Raw genomic sequence first — 20,089 nt, forward strand, 5'->3', positions numbered from 1 at the left:
GAGTGTTTGTGGAGCCCCAATGCTGCGCTTGTAGTGAGGGTGAGAGGGGCTCCAGTGCAGTGCATACAAAATGGTTAGTAGGGCCCTAGTGCTGTGTGTTCAGTGAGTGTGAGTGGGCCCCTATGCTTTGCATATAATGAGCAGGACCCCTGAACAGAGCACGCAGTGAGTGTGAGTGGGGCCTGTGCATGTAGTGAGTTGTACCCCTGTGCAGTGCAGGAGTGTTGGGGGGTACTAGTACAATGCACACAGTGAGTGTTACTTCAGTTCAGTGCATGAAATGCATGTGGGCTGCAGTACATGGAGTGAATGTCATTATGGACCATAGTGAATGCAATGAGTGTGAATAGGCTGTGGCGGATATAGTGAGTGTGAGTGGGGGGCCCCAGTGCAGGGTATGCAGAGAGTGTAGATGCAGTGCATGCAGTGATTGTGATCCTTGCCCTGCAGTGAGTAGGAGTGGAGCCCCAGTCTAATGAATGTGAGTGGGGATGCAGTGAATGCAGTGAGTATAAGTGGGGGCCCAGTGTACTGTATGCAGTGAGTGTGGCCCCAGTGCATGCATTGAGTGTGAGTGGGGCCCCAGTGTACTGTATGCAGTTAGTGTGCCCCCAGTGCATGCAGTGAGTGTGAGTGGGGCCCCAGTGAACTGTATGCAGTGAGTGTGAGTGAGGCTTCTGTACTCTAGGTGATGCTGCATCTCCTCTCCATCACTGGCTGTGGTTGCTAAGGAAACGGCCGCATGGCAACCGGCTGAGAGCCTGGGGGCCGTCTGCTGCTGCCGATCCTGCTCATTCTCCAGCAGCACTAGATGGTGTGCGAGCCACCCGAGACCACAACCCACTCCTCCCACGATCCCGGGGCAGAGAGAGAGGCAGAGCCGAGCCGGGGCAGCCCAGGCACTCATGGACAGGATGATGCTGCTGCAGGGTGCTGCTTACTGCTGCTGCAACCAGTGGCTGGGGGCAGTCATCCTGAGTGTCTGCTGCCTCCTGCCCTCCTGCCTCCCAGCCGCACAGAGCATGGACTTCCCGTGGCCGGCAGTGGACAACCTGGTGGTCAGACAAGGAGAGACAGCCATGCTTAGGTAGGAGCTGCAGGCTTCATACATTCTTCTTCTTACATTTTTGTTACATTGTTGTTACGTTGTTGTTGTTGCTATGGTTCGTGTTCTTGTTACATTGTTGCTTTTTTTGCTCCGACAAACCCTCTGCTACTTCTTGGCAAAAGCAAAAGAAAAATGATCCTTGGGGGGCTCTGGGCTCCTGTCCTGGGGCTTTCCTCGCCAGCCCTGCTTGGAAATATATCTTTTTTTAAAATACATTTTATATATTTTTTGCAGCTTTTTGATTAAAACAACTACTTTTATTTGATGTTTTCCTCCTTCTTCTTCAGCCCTTGGATGTGTCAGTTCTGTTTCTGGGCATGTCTGTGGATGGAGGGTAGGGGGAGCTTTCTGAAAAGAGAAGGATTTAACAACAACACAAAACCACTAGTTTGGGGCAGATGTGACAGTGTAAGTTGCCTAAAGGGTGTTTATTCAGCCGACTATTCAAGGGTGAGAGGAGGGGGTCTTTTAACACCTTCACTGCCACAGACTATCCCCTTTGGCAGAATTTGGAAGGAAAAGGGTTAAGAAACCAAGCTAGAAGCTCATCTCTCTGAATCCTGCTTCAAGTGTTTATACTAAGGGGATGATCCTTGCATTGTCAATTCTTAACCCTTTGAGGCTGGAGGCTTCAAGAGGTGGAAAGGGGGGGGGTAGAGGCAGTTTCACCCTGTGTACAAGAAAACACTTGCTTCTTGAGATCATCCTGATTCGTAGCAGAAAAGAAAAACAAGAAATGCACCCTCCCCAGTTTCTTTTCACCTCCCATTAAAATGGACTTTTAAAGAATATTTTCTCATTTTTTAACCCTTGAGTAGGAGGCAGCTGGATAATACCCACAGCTGTTCTGTATACCCACCCTATCATCATAAAGAGAATGCCAGCTCCTCAATGAGACCCCTCTTAAATCCCCTCCACCAGCCCCCTTAGAGTGGGGTACTTGTAGCTTTGTAGATAACAGAAGCTGGAAATAAGACTGTAAATTCTATATGGAATCCTCTAGCTTTGCCAATTTTAACACATTTTCTGATTGCACAAATCCCTAATGTTTTCCAGCAAAAACGCATTCCAAGTTGCTTCTTTGTAGCCTGGCATTAATACTCATTCTTACTCTGAGCTTTCTTAGTCCTTAATGAGACAGCCTAAGACTATGATCATTAGCTTGCAGGATTTAACATTGCAGATAAGATTATACCTCCAGTCATTAGTTAGAAGGATCCTTCATTCTCTGGAACAAGATGCAAAAGACTCCAATGCATGCCTCTTACATACATGTATTTAGCAGGTGACAGGTGACTGTACTTTTCTTACAAAAATAACATTATGATTAATAAAAAAAACAATATTTTTTTGCAACTTTCCCTTGACATTTGATCTATACATTTGCTATAAACACAAAATAATTATTTTTGTGTAAAATCAAGCTTTTGAATGCTTTACCCCCAAATCTCTCGTCTTTAAGAAAATAAAACTGTGTATTTATTGAGTCACCCCAGGGCCATTTTTTTTAAGACTTTGCAACGTGAGATCTCTATCGCAATGTGAGGTCTCTATCCCAGTGTGAGGTCTCTTGCAACCAGAGGTCTCTATTGCAACCTGAGGTCTCTATTGCAACGTGAGGTCTCTTGCAATGTGAGGTCTCTATTGCAACATGAGGTCTCTTGCAATGGGAGGTCTCAATTGCAATCTGAGGTCTCTATTACAAGCTGTTGTCAAAAATAATGACTGTAAGAGAAAAATGTTGTTTTTTTGGGAGGCTGCCTCAAGGGAGGGAAGCTGCTTTGTTGGTAGAAAACCAATATTTATTTGCGGACAAATTACAGTTTCAGCCTCTGCCAATGCGTGAGATTTAAGAATATTTCCTTTTTTATGGTCAAATGAACTGAATTTCCAATGAACTTTCTTTGAAAACATAAACTAAACCCTACTTTGTGAGTCAGATGAATCAGACGATAAAGATTAGAGGCTAAATCCTGTTTCTTTCTGCCTACATATGGTGCCTGCTTTATTTCAGATCACTTCTCTTCCAGCATTATAACCTTGCTATACATGCGCAGAGCCCTTGTGTTTTGAACAGAAAAAAAAAAATACTTGCAATGTTAATCCTTCCAGAAACCCATGGATACATCTGTTTTTTTGCATGATGCAAAGTGGGTCCTTCACTTCGAATCACAACAAACATATCTTTTCCCAGAGACTTTGGTCTTCTGTGATTTTAGCCACTAGCGACGTGGCCGCAAAGTTGCATTTGGGAAATTTTCTAGGATTTTTTTCATTTAGATTAACTTTGTTGCGGTTTTGGAATTTTTGGATACAGACGTGTCTGGAGCAACATATGTAGCCTTTCATGTTTTGCATTCTAATTTGAGACACGCATGCAACATTGTATTCATGTCGATTTTTCCAACACGTGCCAAAATGTAGGAGTAAATTATGTTATTAATTAACCATTTATTTACTATTATAAGACATAAAAATGCTCACCCCCCAAAAAAATCCCCAGTTAAAATTAGAAGGCTGACATCATTTCCAGTGTATACGGTATCTAGAGCTGAAGACGCTGGTCTCATTCTAGAAGAAAGCCCCCTTAGAAGGTTATAGGAGGTCTTTCAAGACTTTAATTAATAATTTTTATTAAGAGCTAATTATTTCCCAAATGTGGATTCTCCCACCCATAAGAACAGGATTTTATTTCATCTATTTCATTTTTTTATATTTAAGGCTGTATTTTAACTCTTTGCTTGCCAGGCGTATTGATGGGGGTGGATTGCAATTTATGGCACTCCCCCCGCCTTCCCCCCAAACATGCAAAATATGTGTTAGGAAACATGTTGAGTTCCTTTTCAACATAGAAAACTGCCTTTTTTCTGTATTTTCAATATTGTTCATTTTGCTAATTTGCTTTTGGCTCAATCAGAATGTCTAAAATACAATGTAACATTTTATTACAAATATTTACAAATCCTCTTTCTCTATCCCTAGGATACAGGCTTTATTCCCCCTATAGGTTTTTTTAATATATACATTTATTTACTTATTTATTTATTGAGATTTGTAAATATCCCTGGGTGTTTATCTAGCAATTTGCACGATTTCCATCACGGGCGCTTTACATTTCCCAGCGTTTATCTGATGAAAATAATAGACCGCATTATTTCTGAGTAAACGTACGGACAGGAGGGCGCTGCATGGATGCATTTCCTGATCTTAACTTAGACACAATCTGTAATTCTGCAAATAAGGGGAAGAAGAACGAGGAATGTTGCCCAGAATTGTAGCAATTTGACGTGTTCCGGGGATATGATCAACCCAGTGGTTATCTTTTTCGCTTTGTTTATCACGAAAATACATTGTGTTCTGCAGAAGCTTTCCAGATGTGGCGCGCACTATAAATGATACCGAAATGCAGATACATAAGATTCCAATTAGGGTTTGTGCAGCTATTCGTCTTGTCCCACTCAGAAATACATTGTGCAAACCCCAGGCAGGATTTAATGTTTCATGTTGCATTCCTTTTTTGTATAAGGCACAGAATATATTAACACAGAAACATAGAACCTGCCAGCAGATTGGCCCCATCCGGCCCCCGTCTAGTTGCTGTAAAGACTCAAACCTTAATCAGTCGTTGGTCTCGTCTTAGATTCAGGAGCCGTATGTCCATCCCATGCGTGTTTAAATCCCCTCACTGTATTGGCCTTTACCACTTATGCCGGGAGGCTGTTCAATTTATCTACCATCCTTTAAGTAAAACTTCCTTATATTACGTAATAAAATGACTGTTACAAATAAGGATAGCGTACATGGTATGGATCCGTGCCAAACACCTTGATACAAACCCCACGATCTGGGTTATGACTTAAGTCATCATTTTAAAAAAAATATTAAAAGGGAAAGCCCATTATTTCTGTATTTTTAAGTACAGGAGAGCACACTCAATGAGTGTATGTGCACGGAACTGGACTCTGATTGGGGGACTTGTTGTAGTTGCAGAACCACACATACCTGACCTAGATTTGATTGGTGGGTTTGCTAAACATGCAAAAAAATTAAAAAGCATTTGGACAAGTAATGGTTAAAGAAGGTTTAGTATAAAGATAGCTCTCAGTTTCTGAGACTGCTTTTTATATGAGATGAAGCTGATGGTGAAGAAAGGAACATCAAAGATTACAGCTAATCCCGTGACACTTTGTTGCTGATAAGTCACATGTGAGAATGCCACTAGGTGTCCAAGACGTCTACAGAACAGACCTGGAGATAACGTGCTATGAGATCACATCATGAACAGAAATACATTATAGGGTGAAGTCAGAAAAAGGGGAGATACTCAACCACAGCATATATTATAAAAATATTTATAGGACCCAAAGGAGGACCGAGGAAGGTGTATCATTCAGTTGTTATGGATGTGGGAGAAACACAGAACCTATTGACAGATCGGCCCCCATTCGGCCCCCGTCTAGTCACCTGTTATTTCCAACTGTAAAGACTCAAACCTTAATCAGTCGTTGGTCTCGTTGGCCTATCCCTGCACTCTTGGCCCACTTTCCGCTCATCTTTGTCCCTGTGGGTGTTAACTTGGAGGCAAAAATGTGATGTTTCCAAAATATTCTCCTGAGAGAACATTTTGTCAGATTTTTCCCCTGCTTTCGTTCTTGTGGGACGTCCAATTCAAATTCAAAAGTGAGAAGACAACTGAGTGGGAACAGAAGCAGAGTGAGACGAACGATGTCATGGAGTTGGGACGCAGATCCATTCCCTCCTGCCAGGGCCAGACTGGCCATCTGGCACACCGGGCAAATGCCCTGTGAGCCGGTGGCCCATAGGGCCACATACTTACCCAAACTCCAGCAGCAGATCAGACCTTGTAGTGTGCGGCTGTCATGTGGCCGTACATATTTAGCCAGTGGCCACAAGTACGTCATTTGGCGTCCACTGGCCTTAACGTGCCATGGCTTTTTACTCATCCCCAGTCCGACCTTGAACCCAACCTTGGTATCCAATCACTCATCACTAAAAAAGAAATATATGAAATCGATGCATATAGCCATTCTTCCATACAGAACGCCTCTGGCCATCCTTCCACCTGCACATCCAGCTTAAATGATTTTCCCCAAATCTTCTGGATAAATTCCTTATCGCCGGTGAGCCGAGGACGCTGATTTACCGCTGAGTGAGAACTGGCAAGGATTCACCGTCTTGTCCCCGACTCAATCTTAAAATTCACAGGAGAAAATATAAGCCTCTTGGCTGGACCACATTAGCAAATTCAAGGTATTTTGCTATAAATTGGGCTCCTTTGGGTAAAACGGACACTGTCGCCTAAACAGCACGTAACTGTTTAGATCAAAAGAATTAACACTTTGTCAATATTGACCTTTCCGCCTTTTTGACGTCATAATTGCCTTTTATAGAAATTTTCAGCTATGATCAATAATTATTCATTTGTATTTTGTGAGGTTAATCTAACACTCACAGTTTCTCTATGGATTTCTTCTTTGCTTGAGATTTGGTGAATGTATTGCTTGGTTTTTTTTGTTGTTTTTTTTTTACATTTTTTTTATTTTTTTTACATTTATTTAATAGATTCACCTTTTATCTACAGTTAATGCCCTTTCTGATAATTTATTCTGTAGTGCGCACCCAGGGCCAGACTAGGGATAACGAGGCGGCCCTGGCACTTTAAGGCCAACAGCTGTCTAAAGACGTCAGTGCCGCCGACGCCTGGATATGTCAGGGCCCCTGTTACGTTATTATGCTTACATGGCTTGTGGCCAGGCATATCCGGCTTGTAGCCGCAGACCACGGCACTTGATCTGGGTGAGTATGGGGTAGTTTTGGTCATTTGCCCAGTATGCCAGACCTGTTTCTAGACATATTCTTGTTCACAGGCTTTCCTCAACTGTATTTTGCCATCTAGGCAAACCCGCTCCGGCCGAATTCCCTGCCAACCCCCTCCACGCACGTGGGTGTGGATAGCCCCGCCCACTTTCATCACAAGCTCCGCCCATGCGTGGCATAAATCCTTCCAATCACAAAGCTCCCCCCCTGAATAGCGACATCTACGGAAAGCCGGAGACCCAAAGTTCCCCGGTATGCAAATTGGTACAGAAGGAGAAGAGGCCCTGCTCTTGTGAGCTTACAATCCATGCTTTCCTTCGAATGCATGTGACATAAAAATGCAAATATATGCCTTGATAAATTAGAAATAATCCCTGGAGAGGCATCTGTCCTTCTCAGACTGTCAGTCGCCCCTGGTAAGATGGCGGGCGGGTTAGGTTCTTTAAGTCCTCTAATTGGGCAAAGAACGGCGTTCATGGAACCTCACCTGCCGCAGACGCTGCAATCCTATTTAAGGATTCCTCAGCCTCCTACACAAATAGAACATTCATTATTGAAAGATTATATTCCTGAGGAACGCAGACTGTACAATACATTATTTAGTGCGAGCCGTGTGACTAGACTTGGTAATTTACTAAAATAGTCAACAAGTGAATGGAGAAGGAGTTTCTGCGGGTCAGGGACGTGCTTTTAACAAATGGGAAGTGAGCCGCACGATAATTCATAGTACAATCAAAATGTTTTTCCAGGGGTAACGCTGCGCAGGTGCCGGCTACAGCTTTACTGAGTTCATGGGGGAATTCCCACAATCTTTTTATTCCTCGTATCAGAAAAAAATACGTTTTCAAAAATATCAGTTGTAGTTTTTGCCCCATAATATAATGTTTTCAGCCATTTGTATGATTCTCGCTCTGTTATCTGAGCCCCGATCTACTAATGACTCTCTCTTCCAACCTGCTATTTCTCCCTGACTCTCATTTCCATCCAGCTTCCTCTCCCCAACTGTCTCCTCCATCCAGCTGCCTCTCCCTAACTCTCTCTTCCATCCAGCTGCCTCTCCCTGACTCTCTCCCTGACTCTCTCCCTGACTCTCTCCCTGACTCTCTCCCTGACTCTCTCCCTGGCTCTCTCCCTGACTCTCTCCCTGACTCACTCTCTCCTCCATCCAGCTGCCTCTCCCCGACTCTCTCCTCCATCCAGCTGCCTCTCCCTGACGCTCTACTCCATCCAGCTGCCTCTCCCTAACTCTCTCCTCCATCCAGCTGCCTCTCCCCGACTCTCTCCTCCATCCAGCTGCCTCTCCCTGACGCTCTACTCCATCCAGCTGCCTCTGACTGACTCTCTCCCATCCAGCTGTCTCTCCCTGACCTCTCCTCCATCCAGCTGCCTCTCCCCGACTCTCTCCTCCATCCAGCCCTCTTTTCTTTGCTCAGCCATTGCTCTTCTGTTCCTTTTGTTTCTCGTACCCCCAGTCCTCCCGATTCTTCTCTCCAGCTTTAATCTCCATCCAGGCACGCTAACGCAGAGTGAAGCCGGGGAGCCGAGATGTTAAACTGCCCCGCAAACTCCCTGTTAACATTGCCCTCTTCAGATATTGTTTGTTTGTTGTGTCGTCTTTATATGCTTATTTTCTTCTGTATTCTTGCTTTCGTTTGAATCGTCAGAAATGAAATCTGACAAAGGTTGAATTGGAGGAAATTTGTGCATTTGCTGTAAAAAAAATTGTCTTCAATATGAAAGAGGTTTTTGTAACTAAAATAAACCATTCTCGCTCTGCTGAGATATGGAAAATGCCTGCGCTGTCTCGTAAGAGTCCTTCCTAATCCCGTTCTCTCTATGGGAGAGAGGTAGTGTGAGGTAGAAGCTGCAGCTGCCCTCCATGGTCTGACAATTCTTCCAACTGATTGGCTGTTTGAAGCATCCAATCAATGGTAGGAAATAATAGAAATAAATGGGAGCTCTTTCCACGCATGTGGTCGGGTGTCGAACCCCTGTAGCGATCTCCAAGCCAGTGCTCGAACCGACTGGTGGTAAGTAGCCGAACACATCTCCGGCATGGAAAATAGCTGGGGGGGAGTAATAAATGCATCTGCTGGAGACCACAAAAACCTAAAGGGACCACGCAGCTATCAAATGCATTACAGTCCAGTGATAGCTGGAGTCTCCCTTTAAAATACATTTAAAGTGACAGTAACGGCATTGTTCAAGCATCTGTTAGTGAAACAAGGTATGCATCACATGAATTGTTTACTTTGTTGGTGTTTGCCATCCACCTCTTGGCTGGCGGACTTGCTGGTGTTTTGGGCATGTACTGGCATCGGAGGTGCACACACTGCCGTCCAAAAGTTTGGGGTCACTCAGCTCTTTCATGGAAAACAACAACATTTCTGGCTGTAACATAATTACATAAAGGGTTTCTAGCCATCAATTATCCTTTTAAACTTAAACTTGGATCAACGAACAGAACGTGCCATTGGAACACAGGAGTGATGGGAGTGATAAAGGGCCATTGGAACACAGGAGTGATGGGAGTGATAAAGGACCATTGGAACCCAGGAGTGATGGGAGTGATAAAGGACCATTGGAACACAGGAGTGATGAGAGTGATAAAGGGCCATTGGAACACAGGAGTGATGGGAGTGATAAAGGGCCATTGGAACACAGGAGTGATGGGAGTGATAAAGGGCCGTTGGAACCCAGGAGTGATGGGAGTGATAAAGGGCCATTGGAACCCAGGAGTAATGGGAGTGATAAAGGGCCATTGGAACCCAGGAGTGATGGGAGTGATAAAGGGCCATTGGAACACAGGAGTGATGGGAGTGATAAAGGGCCATTGGAACACAGGAGTGATGGGAGTGATAAAGGGCCTCTGTACGCCTATGAAGAGATTCCATTAAAAATCAGCCGTTTCCAGCTACAATAGTCATTTATAACATTAACCCCGTCTGCGCTGGATTTCTGATCCATTTCATGTTATTTTAATGGACAAAATGTGTTTTCTTTTAAAAAAGAAAATAGTATTGGCGATAGCATACTAGGTTATTAAATAGTCTTAAACACCATGAAGCAGAAGTAGGCAGAGCTCTGCAGAGCATTTCACATGGAGGTGCTCTGCAGAGTATGGGGCAGATGGAGGTGGCTGCTAGAGCTCCATTATAGGAAGAGTTATATCATAGAGATGACGAGCTGTTCCTTTAATGAGTAAGGAACAGAACATTGCCGATTCTGTGTGATCACCGGTAGAATTGGATTCGTTGAAATGACTCATCAGTTACTTCGTGTCTCGCGGTGAAACATCGGTGATCGTTTCTGCCGAGCGTCATTACAATAGGATGACTGTGTTTCTACCCAAAATGTATTAAACCTACACATCTTAGTCACTTCATACATTTGCGGCATGATATGAAGATTAAAAAAAAAGCAAATTCACTTTAATACAGTATTTACAAAATCAGATGTTTCCAAGATTCTACATGTTACTGACTATACCCTAAATAAACCCAAATAATGATTATAATAAGCAACCATATGTGGAGCCTCCATATTAACTTCTTGTTCTCGGGATCTGCATGATTATTCCTCCCCATTAAGTTATCTCTCCCCTCTTGTTAAGTTGCTGATTGTTGTTGATTGGTTCAGGCAGCCTTTGGAAGGGTAGAGGGGGGGGAGAAAGAAACTTCGTAACAGGAAATTGATTAGATAATGCCGGCTCTGCCACAGGCTGCCACCGACCTCAGCTTCTATGTTGACTTACTTATCAACTAAATATTTAGAAAACAATTCATAATAAGAAAGGACAAGCTTTAGACTTAATACATTTAGTTCAGATATCATTAAATTGTTGGAGAATATGGGGGGGTTGACTCCAGACTTTGTGATCCTAAGAATCTGCCCATTCACCCCAAGACTGGGGTGACAACCCTTAGAATCTGCCCATTCACCCTGAGACTGGGGTCAAAAAAACCTGAGAATCTACCCATTCACCCTGAAATTGGGGTAAAACCCTGGCAATTTGCCTATTCAATAATATTGGGGTAAAACCCCAAGTCCACTCGAGGATATGTTACACATGGAAGAAGAACAGGCGTTTCCGCAGCTTCTCCATCCAAAGTGCTTTACTGAGTGAGAAAAGATATTTCGAGTAAAGTTCATTTAATCAAATTCCACGGGGAATTAGCTCAAATCAGCAAAACAGAACATTGCATTTTTTTGGGGGGTAGACTTAACATCTTACAACACAACCACAACACCTGGTAACACTTTGTTATATTGTGTTATCGTAGTAATTCATTCATAGTACAAAGCACCAACATATTCCATAGCGGTGTACAATGGGCGATGCTCCCCGGGGGCAAACTTGTGCCATTTTATCCTGGATCCATCTGGGTTCCGCGAACGGACGCACCATTTCTGTAATTGATTGTGATGTAAGGAAATGATCTATTCCGCGTTGCATCTTTAGGCGCAGTATTTAATTTGGGAAATATTTGAAATATTTATTTTTTTTTTTATTTTTTTTTTAAATGTCTGCCGGAGTGTCGCGCGCTGCCGATATATTAAATGGGAAATGCAAATTGCGAATATGTTTTTCCACTCCATGAATCAGGTATTTCATTGCAAAAGAAAGTGTTTCTATAAACTGTAATGACTGAAATTCGTTCCTCGGAGAACCCTTATTCCTCCTGATTAAGAGGCCGGCTCTTGAAAAATGCAATAAACAATTACAATTAAAAAAAAAAGCAGCCTAGGATGTCTTAGATGCAAAAAAAAAAAAAACCTGAATCCTTTTAGACATTTTTATAGTAATAAGAGCTTAAAATGATCATTTCGGCATTAAGAAAGCTTTAAAAATATTAAATGCAATATATTTACTCTTAGTCGAATGTCTATAAACGCACCATCTTTCCTCTGGAGGTTTCTTGGCCCAAAACCTGACGAGGTAGCGCAAAAAAAAAAACATTATTGATTTAAAACAGCTGAAAATAAGATGCTTCTATGGCACCTAAAGACAGAAAATGAATTTTAAAGCTGCTGTTCCACTTAGACAAAACATGAACTGCATTGTGGAGAGGCTACGGAGGAACTATGGAGGCTGTGCCAGTCAGCATGGTCCTTCTTGGTGTTAGTGGGCTTGTCAGGGAGATCAGGGATCCTGATCACCTAAGAGGGCAATTGGTTCCTTGTTTTGGGGACCCCTTGGACCTGCCACCCCTAGGCTTACTCCATCAGGCCATTATACGCCGCTGGCTATTGTCCATTTTTACAATTACCTTGTAAAAAAAAAGAGATGAAAAGTTGTCATGAGTTTTTTATTTCCACTGTTAGATTTGCTCAAACTTTTAGAAGTTCCCAGAATAATTGTAAGTTTGGGAGAGTTTTCTGCAATAGACTCATTTTCTTGACAGTGTATTTTTATTTTTATTTTATTTTTTTAACGGTAATTATTTGTTATTGCTTCGCATCAATACTTAAAGTAACTAAACCGGGAGAACCGTCGCTTTCGACCGACTCAGACGCACAATCGTTCTGTAACCTGTCAGAGAGAATTACGGTTTCATTCCCAGCTTCCAAACCAACAATGTAATTGCCATAAAATTAATTGGCACATTTGGCGAAAATGTAGAGGGACGGAAAATTGGAAAACCACCGTTTTGACATATACAGAGATCAATGCAAAAGTCTGACAGCAGAAAAGCAAGATTTCGCCCACCTCCACTCAAAAAAAAACTCCAGGTGGAAAAAAAAAGGAGAAAACAGGAAATTGCCGGTTTACTACCATGGCAACGCATGGCGTTGGTTAAAGGAACAGAGAAAAAGAATTCTGCGTGAATTTCCAATGAATGTGATTTATTTATACAGGTTATTATAAACTAGACCATAAACATAACGTGGGTGTTAAGGTGAGTTATTACTTTAATTAGGGAAAATATTTATTAGCACTTTTCTTTTTATTTAAATTAGTTTGAATGTGTTTTTAAAAAAAAAAAAAATTTGACCCACTGGTTTATTTAATTTTGTCTGAATATTAAAAAATATTAATAATTTTGACCTACTGTTTCTGGATTTTTTGAGTATGATTGGGTTTAAAGACATTATAGAGAGTTAGGCGCTATGCGGTTATTGAGTAAAATAATTCATAAAGAAATGAAGATAAGATAAAAACATGCCTGAGGTTACACTCTATATTACTATGTCATCTGTCTGTGCTTTTCAAATAAACCAGAACTTTTGTCTCCTTTAACTCCGCCCCAAGCTGCGCCTACTAAAAACAGGAAGCATACTTAGGTATGCTTCCTGCACATGCTCAGTATCTCATCTTACATGATGCAGTTGGAATTTAATACTGCTTTAACTGTTTATTATTATTATTGATTAATGTTTTCAGAGTTTAAAGAGGAATTATTTTTGGAAAATTATTATGGAACCTTGGGTTGGGATAAGGTATACTCAGAACAAATCTTTGGGTATAGTTGGGGATACCAGGTGGTACTACATTTTGGAAACTAAGATGTTACAGGGTCACCGTACCCAAGGCTGGGTACCCCTGTTTGAGGGCTGAGGAATCACCAGTCAGTCCCTCATACGGATCGCACTCAGCTATCCACAGGTCAGTCAGACCACCATTCTGAGTAAAACCAGAAGAAGAACTCTTTATTGCACAACAAACCAAACTTATATAGATCCTTAACTCAATGAACACAAAACCCAGCCCCCAATCTCATCAGCCACATCCCATCACAAATCCCATCAGTATACAGGGGATGTATCAGGTGAGGGGATTACAGAATACAATGGGTTCCCCCACCTGTGTTATCCCCCCTGTAGTGCGGGTGCCGTCTGGGCAGACAGGGCTGTGCTGGCTGATTAAGAGCCCCAGCCGGGTTACCTGATTGTCTCTTTGAAGGCTGGGGCTGAATCCACATCAGTCTCTGGGCCGGTTACACAATAAACACAATATAATATATTACCGGGTCACGGTATACAGAACCGGACACAAAAGTGCTCCGTGACCCGGCTAAACTTCATATGACACATGAGCCAGCTAGCCTGGCCCTGTCACATAAGAGACCAAGTCAACGGAAAAAATTAGTTATCGGCTCAACCAGTTTGAGGTACGGATCACCAGTGCAGGACTCGACTCTCCTTGCGGGACTAGGATGGTCTGTAAGACGGCAAAAGCACTCAGGCAGTGGCAGAGGTATGGAGGGCAGCAATCCAATACACAGTAAGGGCAAAGAACCGTCAGACGGTCCGGAGGTCAGACAGCTTTACACCCATAAACAATAGACAAGCACGGGTTGGGGGAGGCGGCAAGAATCATAGCCCAAGGGTAAAAAAATTTAGCCAAACTTTAATAAGGCAAAGAGGAGCTGGAAATGGGTAGAAGATACATGGGTCTTGAAGGACCTCCACTGGGGCAATGGAATAACCAAACACAAATGACCTCGCTTGTTGTCTTTTATAGCGTCATCCATTATGACGTTTTGCATGTTCTTGCACGTTGTTTCCAGGTTCATTCACTTGTATCGGCACGCGTGCCATTCATTGAGAAATGGAAATATTAACTAATTTCTGAATTAATACAATTGCATGATTGTACGTTTTCCATTTTAAATGTTTGTTAACGTCGAAGTGTTCTTGAGCTTTAACCTTTGTCAATTCACCAAATTTTTTTTTTTGTACCAATTCACTAAATGTACATAAATATTCACTTTCAATTATTTGTTAAATAAAAAGTCAGTTTATTATTATTCTCTACATACAGACGCTGAAATGCATTTAGATTATTTTTATCTTCCTTACATTGAGGTTTCAGGACCATTCATCCATCACATTATTTAATAATTACTGGCTAGTTTTAAAAAAAAAAATATTATTTATTCTATTTTTTTAAGTAGTTATTAAAGGGACGCTGCATATAATTAAATGCAATTTTTACATGCAAATGCAGGCATTTTTAAAAATTATTTTAGCATAATTAATTCTAAGGTAGATGTGATTATCTGCTACATTAAATGGGAGTAATGTGATTGTTAGATGAATACTCAGAAACAAAATGATATTCTTCCTTAATTCTTCAAAATAAGTTCAACGAATGAGGAAATCATTGAATCATTTTGTTTTTTTAAGCTTTGCTTTCATGTTACATGCCTTTTAATTTACACATCAAACTCCTTGCAGTTGCATGCAATGTCAATAAGCTTAATCCAATTGGACACATTCTCTTCATCAGAACGTTGGCTTTGAAATGTAATTTGCATGCATCGCACACGGCTGTAACAGGCAAAATAGCAGATGAGCCCTTCGAGTAGCACGGAAGACTTAGAGCCCCATTATATATTTAGTTTTACGAATAAAACCTATCGAATGGTCCAATCAGCACGCGGATTCCAATCGTTGCCATGTGGATACCTTTTAAACATTCCACCAGGTCCGCTTTTATGCCTAACCCCCAAGGTATCAGCACAGGCAACGGAAGACTTTCAAGGGTCCTTGTATTAAACTGCCGCTGGGGTAGGGAATGAAAAGATATTCCCAACATCAATTAGTAAGTTAATCATATGGAGGAATAGTTTAATGGGGAGGAATAATCGTGCGGCTCCTAAGAAGAAGAAATTCCAATTTGGTCCCATGGTATAAGTTGGGTTTCTTAAATTGGTTTGTTCTTCCAATGCACGCACTTGATTAGTTGCTTGTCTGTTGCTCCTATGGAGTGAGAAGTAGAGAAGGTAATCCATGGGGATGATTTACAACATATGTATGTGGCAGCTTTTTTGGGGCAAGAAGAAAATGGAATTATTTCGATGGAAACTTTGGGGGTTCCATTGGAAAAGGAAGGGACTTGGCTTAGATCTTGGTGGGTGCTCAAGGTGAGCTATATGAGCTTTCCGAAACCCACAGAAGAGGCTGTTATTTTGAGAGCCTTAGCCTTTTTCGGGACAACCATGTGTTGAAAAGGGGCCCAGTACTATGGCAATCATGTACGATGTATGTGGCCCTATAGACAAAAAAAACAGAAAAAAGCCCTTTCTGTTGTGCAGTGGCAGCTGCAGATCGGCCCCAGAACCCCTATTTTAGTAGACATCCTAATAAAGAGAAAAACCTAAAAATGTAGGTTTACTCTTACAATGAAGAGGATGCTGCTGATCAGAACCTTCTCCAGTTATAAAAAGCAAAGTTTAAATGATATTGGCAGTGATGAGTCCATGGATCAGGCAGCCTAATATGGCTGCATGCTTCTATGTAACAGAGTCAGAAAATATATTTAAAGAGACAGCCAACTGATCCATTTACATTCTGGGGGGAAAAATGCTGATCCGTGTTAACATGCAGGGATCGTGATGAAACATGTCCTCTCTTCCATTCTAAAAAGCCCACCCCTCCCATCAAAAATATATACGAAAACATAAAACAATCACACACATTTGTTTTAATTTGTTACATTTAATTAATAATTAAAAATAATAATTAAATTATTATTATATTGTTAAATAAATATATTCATATTTTAATATTTTTTCAAGAAAATAACGGAGCTTTTGTGGGCTTCATCACCCTCCGCCAATAGTTACGATGAGAGTGATGAGATTTGTAGCCCTCAGAAAGGGACACACTAGAGGTGCAAAAAAGAGTGGCATTCTTGTGAATGCGTCTATTTTTCTACCTTGATGTTGTTCCTTTGGCATAATTATCTATTTTAACCATTTCTTATGCATGTATGTCACCTAAGTTGATGTATGTAGGGGATGGGGGGGTTGTTTCTGTAACTTTACTATTTTTACAGAGAAATAATGGAATAAAAGTACCTTTAAAAAAAATAAAATATATATATATATATATATATATATATATATCAAAACTATGAAAATTGTTTTCAGCACTGGAATCATCATTCTTAATCCTGCTGAATATCTACGTAAAAAATATATTTTTTTTAATCATGTAATATTTTACCCCGTTTCAAATTTTTGCTGGGAACAGGTAATTGTCATGTGGCTCGAAAGCAAGCCCTGGAAGGCTCCTGCTTCAGTAGCAGTTTTGCTTGTTTTTCTTTTCATTTTTGTAGAGTAAATATGCACAATTTATCTTCTCGAAAAGGTTGTCCCGTGGCAATAACAGACAATCTGGTGGTCAAAGAGTCTTCATTACTCATGTGTAATTAAGATAAACAGATTGTCCAACTTGATGCTGGATCTGCTTTATCTAATGAATATGCATGACATCCAATTTAGTCTTTTTCCTGATGCCCGAGTTAATTGCAGAGAACGCTATGGTTCTTTCTGAGGTATGTGCGTGTCTGTGCCGGACAAACAGCCTATATATCATACGCGTTAGCGTGCCAGATAGTAACTACCTATATACTCTTTCATTTATACAAATAGTTTTTCTTATGAATTTTTTTTATTTTTATCTGTTTGTTTCTTTTTTTTCCTGGGAGTTTTGCGGTTTATGAAATACAAAATAAATCAATTCTGAGTGCAGCACAAGGTCCCCTGCCCTCTTTACAATTAAAGATCACTTGATGCTACAAAGTAGCAATTTTTAATATAATTGATCCCACAGCTAAAATTGGAATGTCTGTTGTACAACGAACAGAAAGAACATCATTAAAAATGAATGCCGGATAATAAGAAAGTTTTTAAGGCCAACAAATAAAAAATGGGCAAACACATAATGTATTTGAATGATGCTTTTTATTAAAAAAAATAAATATCAATCAACAATGGCAGGGGCATGATGGGAAATATGATTTATTGGAAGCCAGATTTGAATCTATCGCATGGGCTGGTTCACCAGTCAGTTCAAGAGGGGCAATTTTTTTTTAAAAGACACTATTATTTGTCAAATACTTACCCCAGTTTAGCTCCACAAATACAAGTATTTTAAATAATGCTGGATCAGCATTCCTGAAGCCTTCAGACATATTATTATTATTATTATTATTATTATTATTTGTATTATTATTATTATCTGTATTATTATTATTATTATTATTATTATTATTATTATGTGTATTATTATTATCATTATTATTATTTGTATTATTATTATTATTATAATTATTATCACCATCATCATAAGTAACACATATTAATAATGCTAATAATAATAATAATTGCATTAAAATATCCAATAATAATTCATAGAAACCTTAATCAATTCAATGATCACACCCAAGGCTTCTACCCCAGTCTCAGCGGGAATGGGCAGATTCTCAGGGGTTTTACTTCAATCTTGTTGGGAATAGGCAAATTATCAGGGTTTTTGCCCCAGTTTTGGGGTGAGTGAGCAGAGTCTCAGGCTTTTACCCCAGTCTCAGCAGGAATGGGCACATTTTCAACGTTTTTACCCTAGTTTTGGGGTGAGAGGGCAGAGTCTCAGGCTTTTACCCCAGTCTCAGCGTCTGGGGTTGAATGGGCAGATTCTCAGTGTTTTTACCCAGATTTCGCCACCCCTCGTATTCCTGTAAGGGACTGTTTTTTTCTCAACTACATTGCGCAGTTATTTATGTCTCTAATTGGCGCTTTGCACCCACACAATCTGCTCTCCTACCTGTAAGCATCTTCAGATACGTTCCCCGTATAAGTTGGTAACAATAACGTACGTAGACGGAGGAGCTGCTGGAGCGCGCAGTATGATTCTTGTTTTACTTAACATCTGACTAACTCCCGCAATTGGCTGTTTAAATAAAATGTTACATTTAAAAGAAAAAACAAAGACGGAATTATTCCATACAGCACAACACGCAGCGACATTAAATATAGATCCTTATTGTGGACGTGCATGCGCCAATTAACACTAACATTAAAATAAATGTCAGCTTCTCTCTGCAGGTCTAAAAAACTACATTTTGAATTAACTTTAAAGATTATGTAACGCAGAATACGGAAAATGGGATTATTTTGCTGAATAGAGCGAGGTTCATGTGTCTATGACCCTCTTGCCTAGGAGTTTGTAGATATTTGTAGACTATGTGGTCCTTGACGTATTTAACCTTCACACTGGCCAAGGGCCGACCAACGGCAGGGCCCCGACACCCCTTTCCGCAGCCGCACCACATTAAAAGGAGTGCTGTGCCTTTAAGACAAGGACATCATATGCCTGCGCTCAGTGTCTGAAAGGCGCGCTGCCCCCATGTTTGGAAGCAGGGGGATTGTTGCCCTCCTTGGATCTGCCGGTCTAGACCGGGATACGTCACTGTCTGAAGTCACTCTACCAACCCTAGTTGCCCCTAGCAGATGTTCTGTTTCTGACTAGCTTTACCCTTCTGTGGTCCTTCGGTTGCCTTCTTATTTATCCAACGCAACTCAACATTGAGCACAATTGGACCCCAATAACGGTGGACAGTGAGACGCTGATACATTGTAATAAAGCCTTTGGTGGGTCTGATGTACCGGAGGGCCTGTTCCAGACCCCTAAATCAGACAAAAAATGTAATTTCTGGCTGGTAATAAAATATCGTTACTTTGTCATTTTTGAGGCATGTAGCTGGTAATTATTACTAGAGATAGCAGTTACAGTTAAGAGACCAGTATATCCATTAAGACTTATAGAAATACTTTCCTCAAGCCAGTTGTTCAACAAGTCAACAGAAAAAAAAAAATCATAAAATTTGGGGTTTTAGACGGTTTTTAAGAAAAATTTAAATGTTTTTAAGCATTACTCAAATGCATGGCCACTGCTCTTTGGAATATAAATATATTATTTCTGCCTCATTAAAGGGATTTTTACCGATTATTTTCAGCATCAGTGTTTGATAGCTCGGAGTTTGTGGCTGAATTTACTTGGAGACGTTTTGCCTCCCTGATTTGACTACCCCACGATTTACCCCCACACGTTGTCCAATGGGGCATCCATTTATAAGTACATGTGGAATTTTTTTAAGATTATTTTTACATTAAGAAAATAAGCATTATTAATGGAATTTACTGATATCGCTATTATGGACACCAGGACAGGATACCCCAATACATGAATTATTTAATACAATTTCCAATGGGCTGAAATCTTGCTTTTTTTCCAGTAATTAGATACCAGCACCAGGCGATATATTGATGTCTGAAATAATCCCGGACAGTTTGGGCGATGTACAAAACGTGTGCTAGATCTCAAACTTGCACCCAGCCTTGTTTCAAAGCAGTG

The 20,089-nt window shown here is 40.9% G+C and overlaps 1 protein-coding gene across 2 annotated transcripts in view; it reads left to right on the top strand.

Moving 5' to 3' along the window:
• The first annotated feature begins 905 nt into the window (after positions 1 to 905).
• The window catches only part of LOC149278412 (neuronal growth regulator 1-like), a 204,470-nt gene continuing 185,286 nt past the window's right edge, over positions 906 to 20,089 (top strand). For both annotated transcript variants that reach the window (XM_089501997.1, XM_089501998.1), the window contains exon 1: positions 906 to 1,087. In XM_089501997.1, the coding sequence (XP_089358123.1) occupies positions 906 to 1,087 (182 nt within the window). The remainder of the gene's footprint in view (positions 1,088 to 20,089) is intronic.

This window comes from Sceloporus occidentalis, unplaced genomic scaffold (genome assembly GCF_023333645.1).
Source record: "Sceloporus occidentalis isolate IW3139 unplaced genomic scaffold, rSceOcc1.0.p SCAF_190, whole genome shotgun sequence".
Classification (NCBI taxonomy): domain Eukaryota; kingdom Metazoa; phylum Chordata; class Lepidosauria; order Squamata; family Phrynosomatidae; genus Sceloporus; species Sceloporus occidentalis.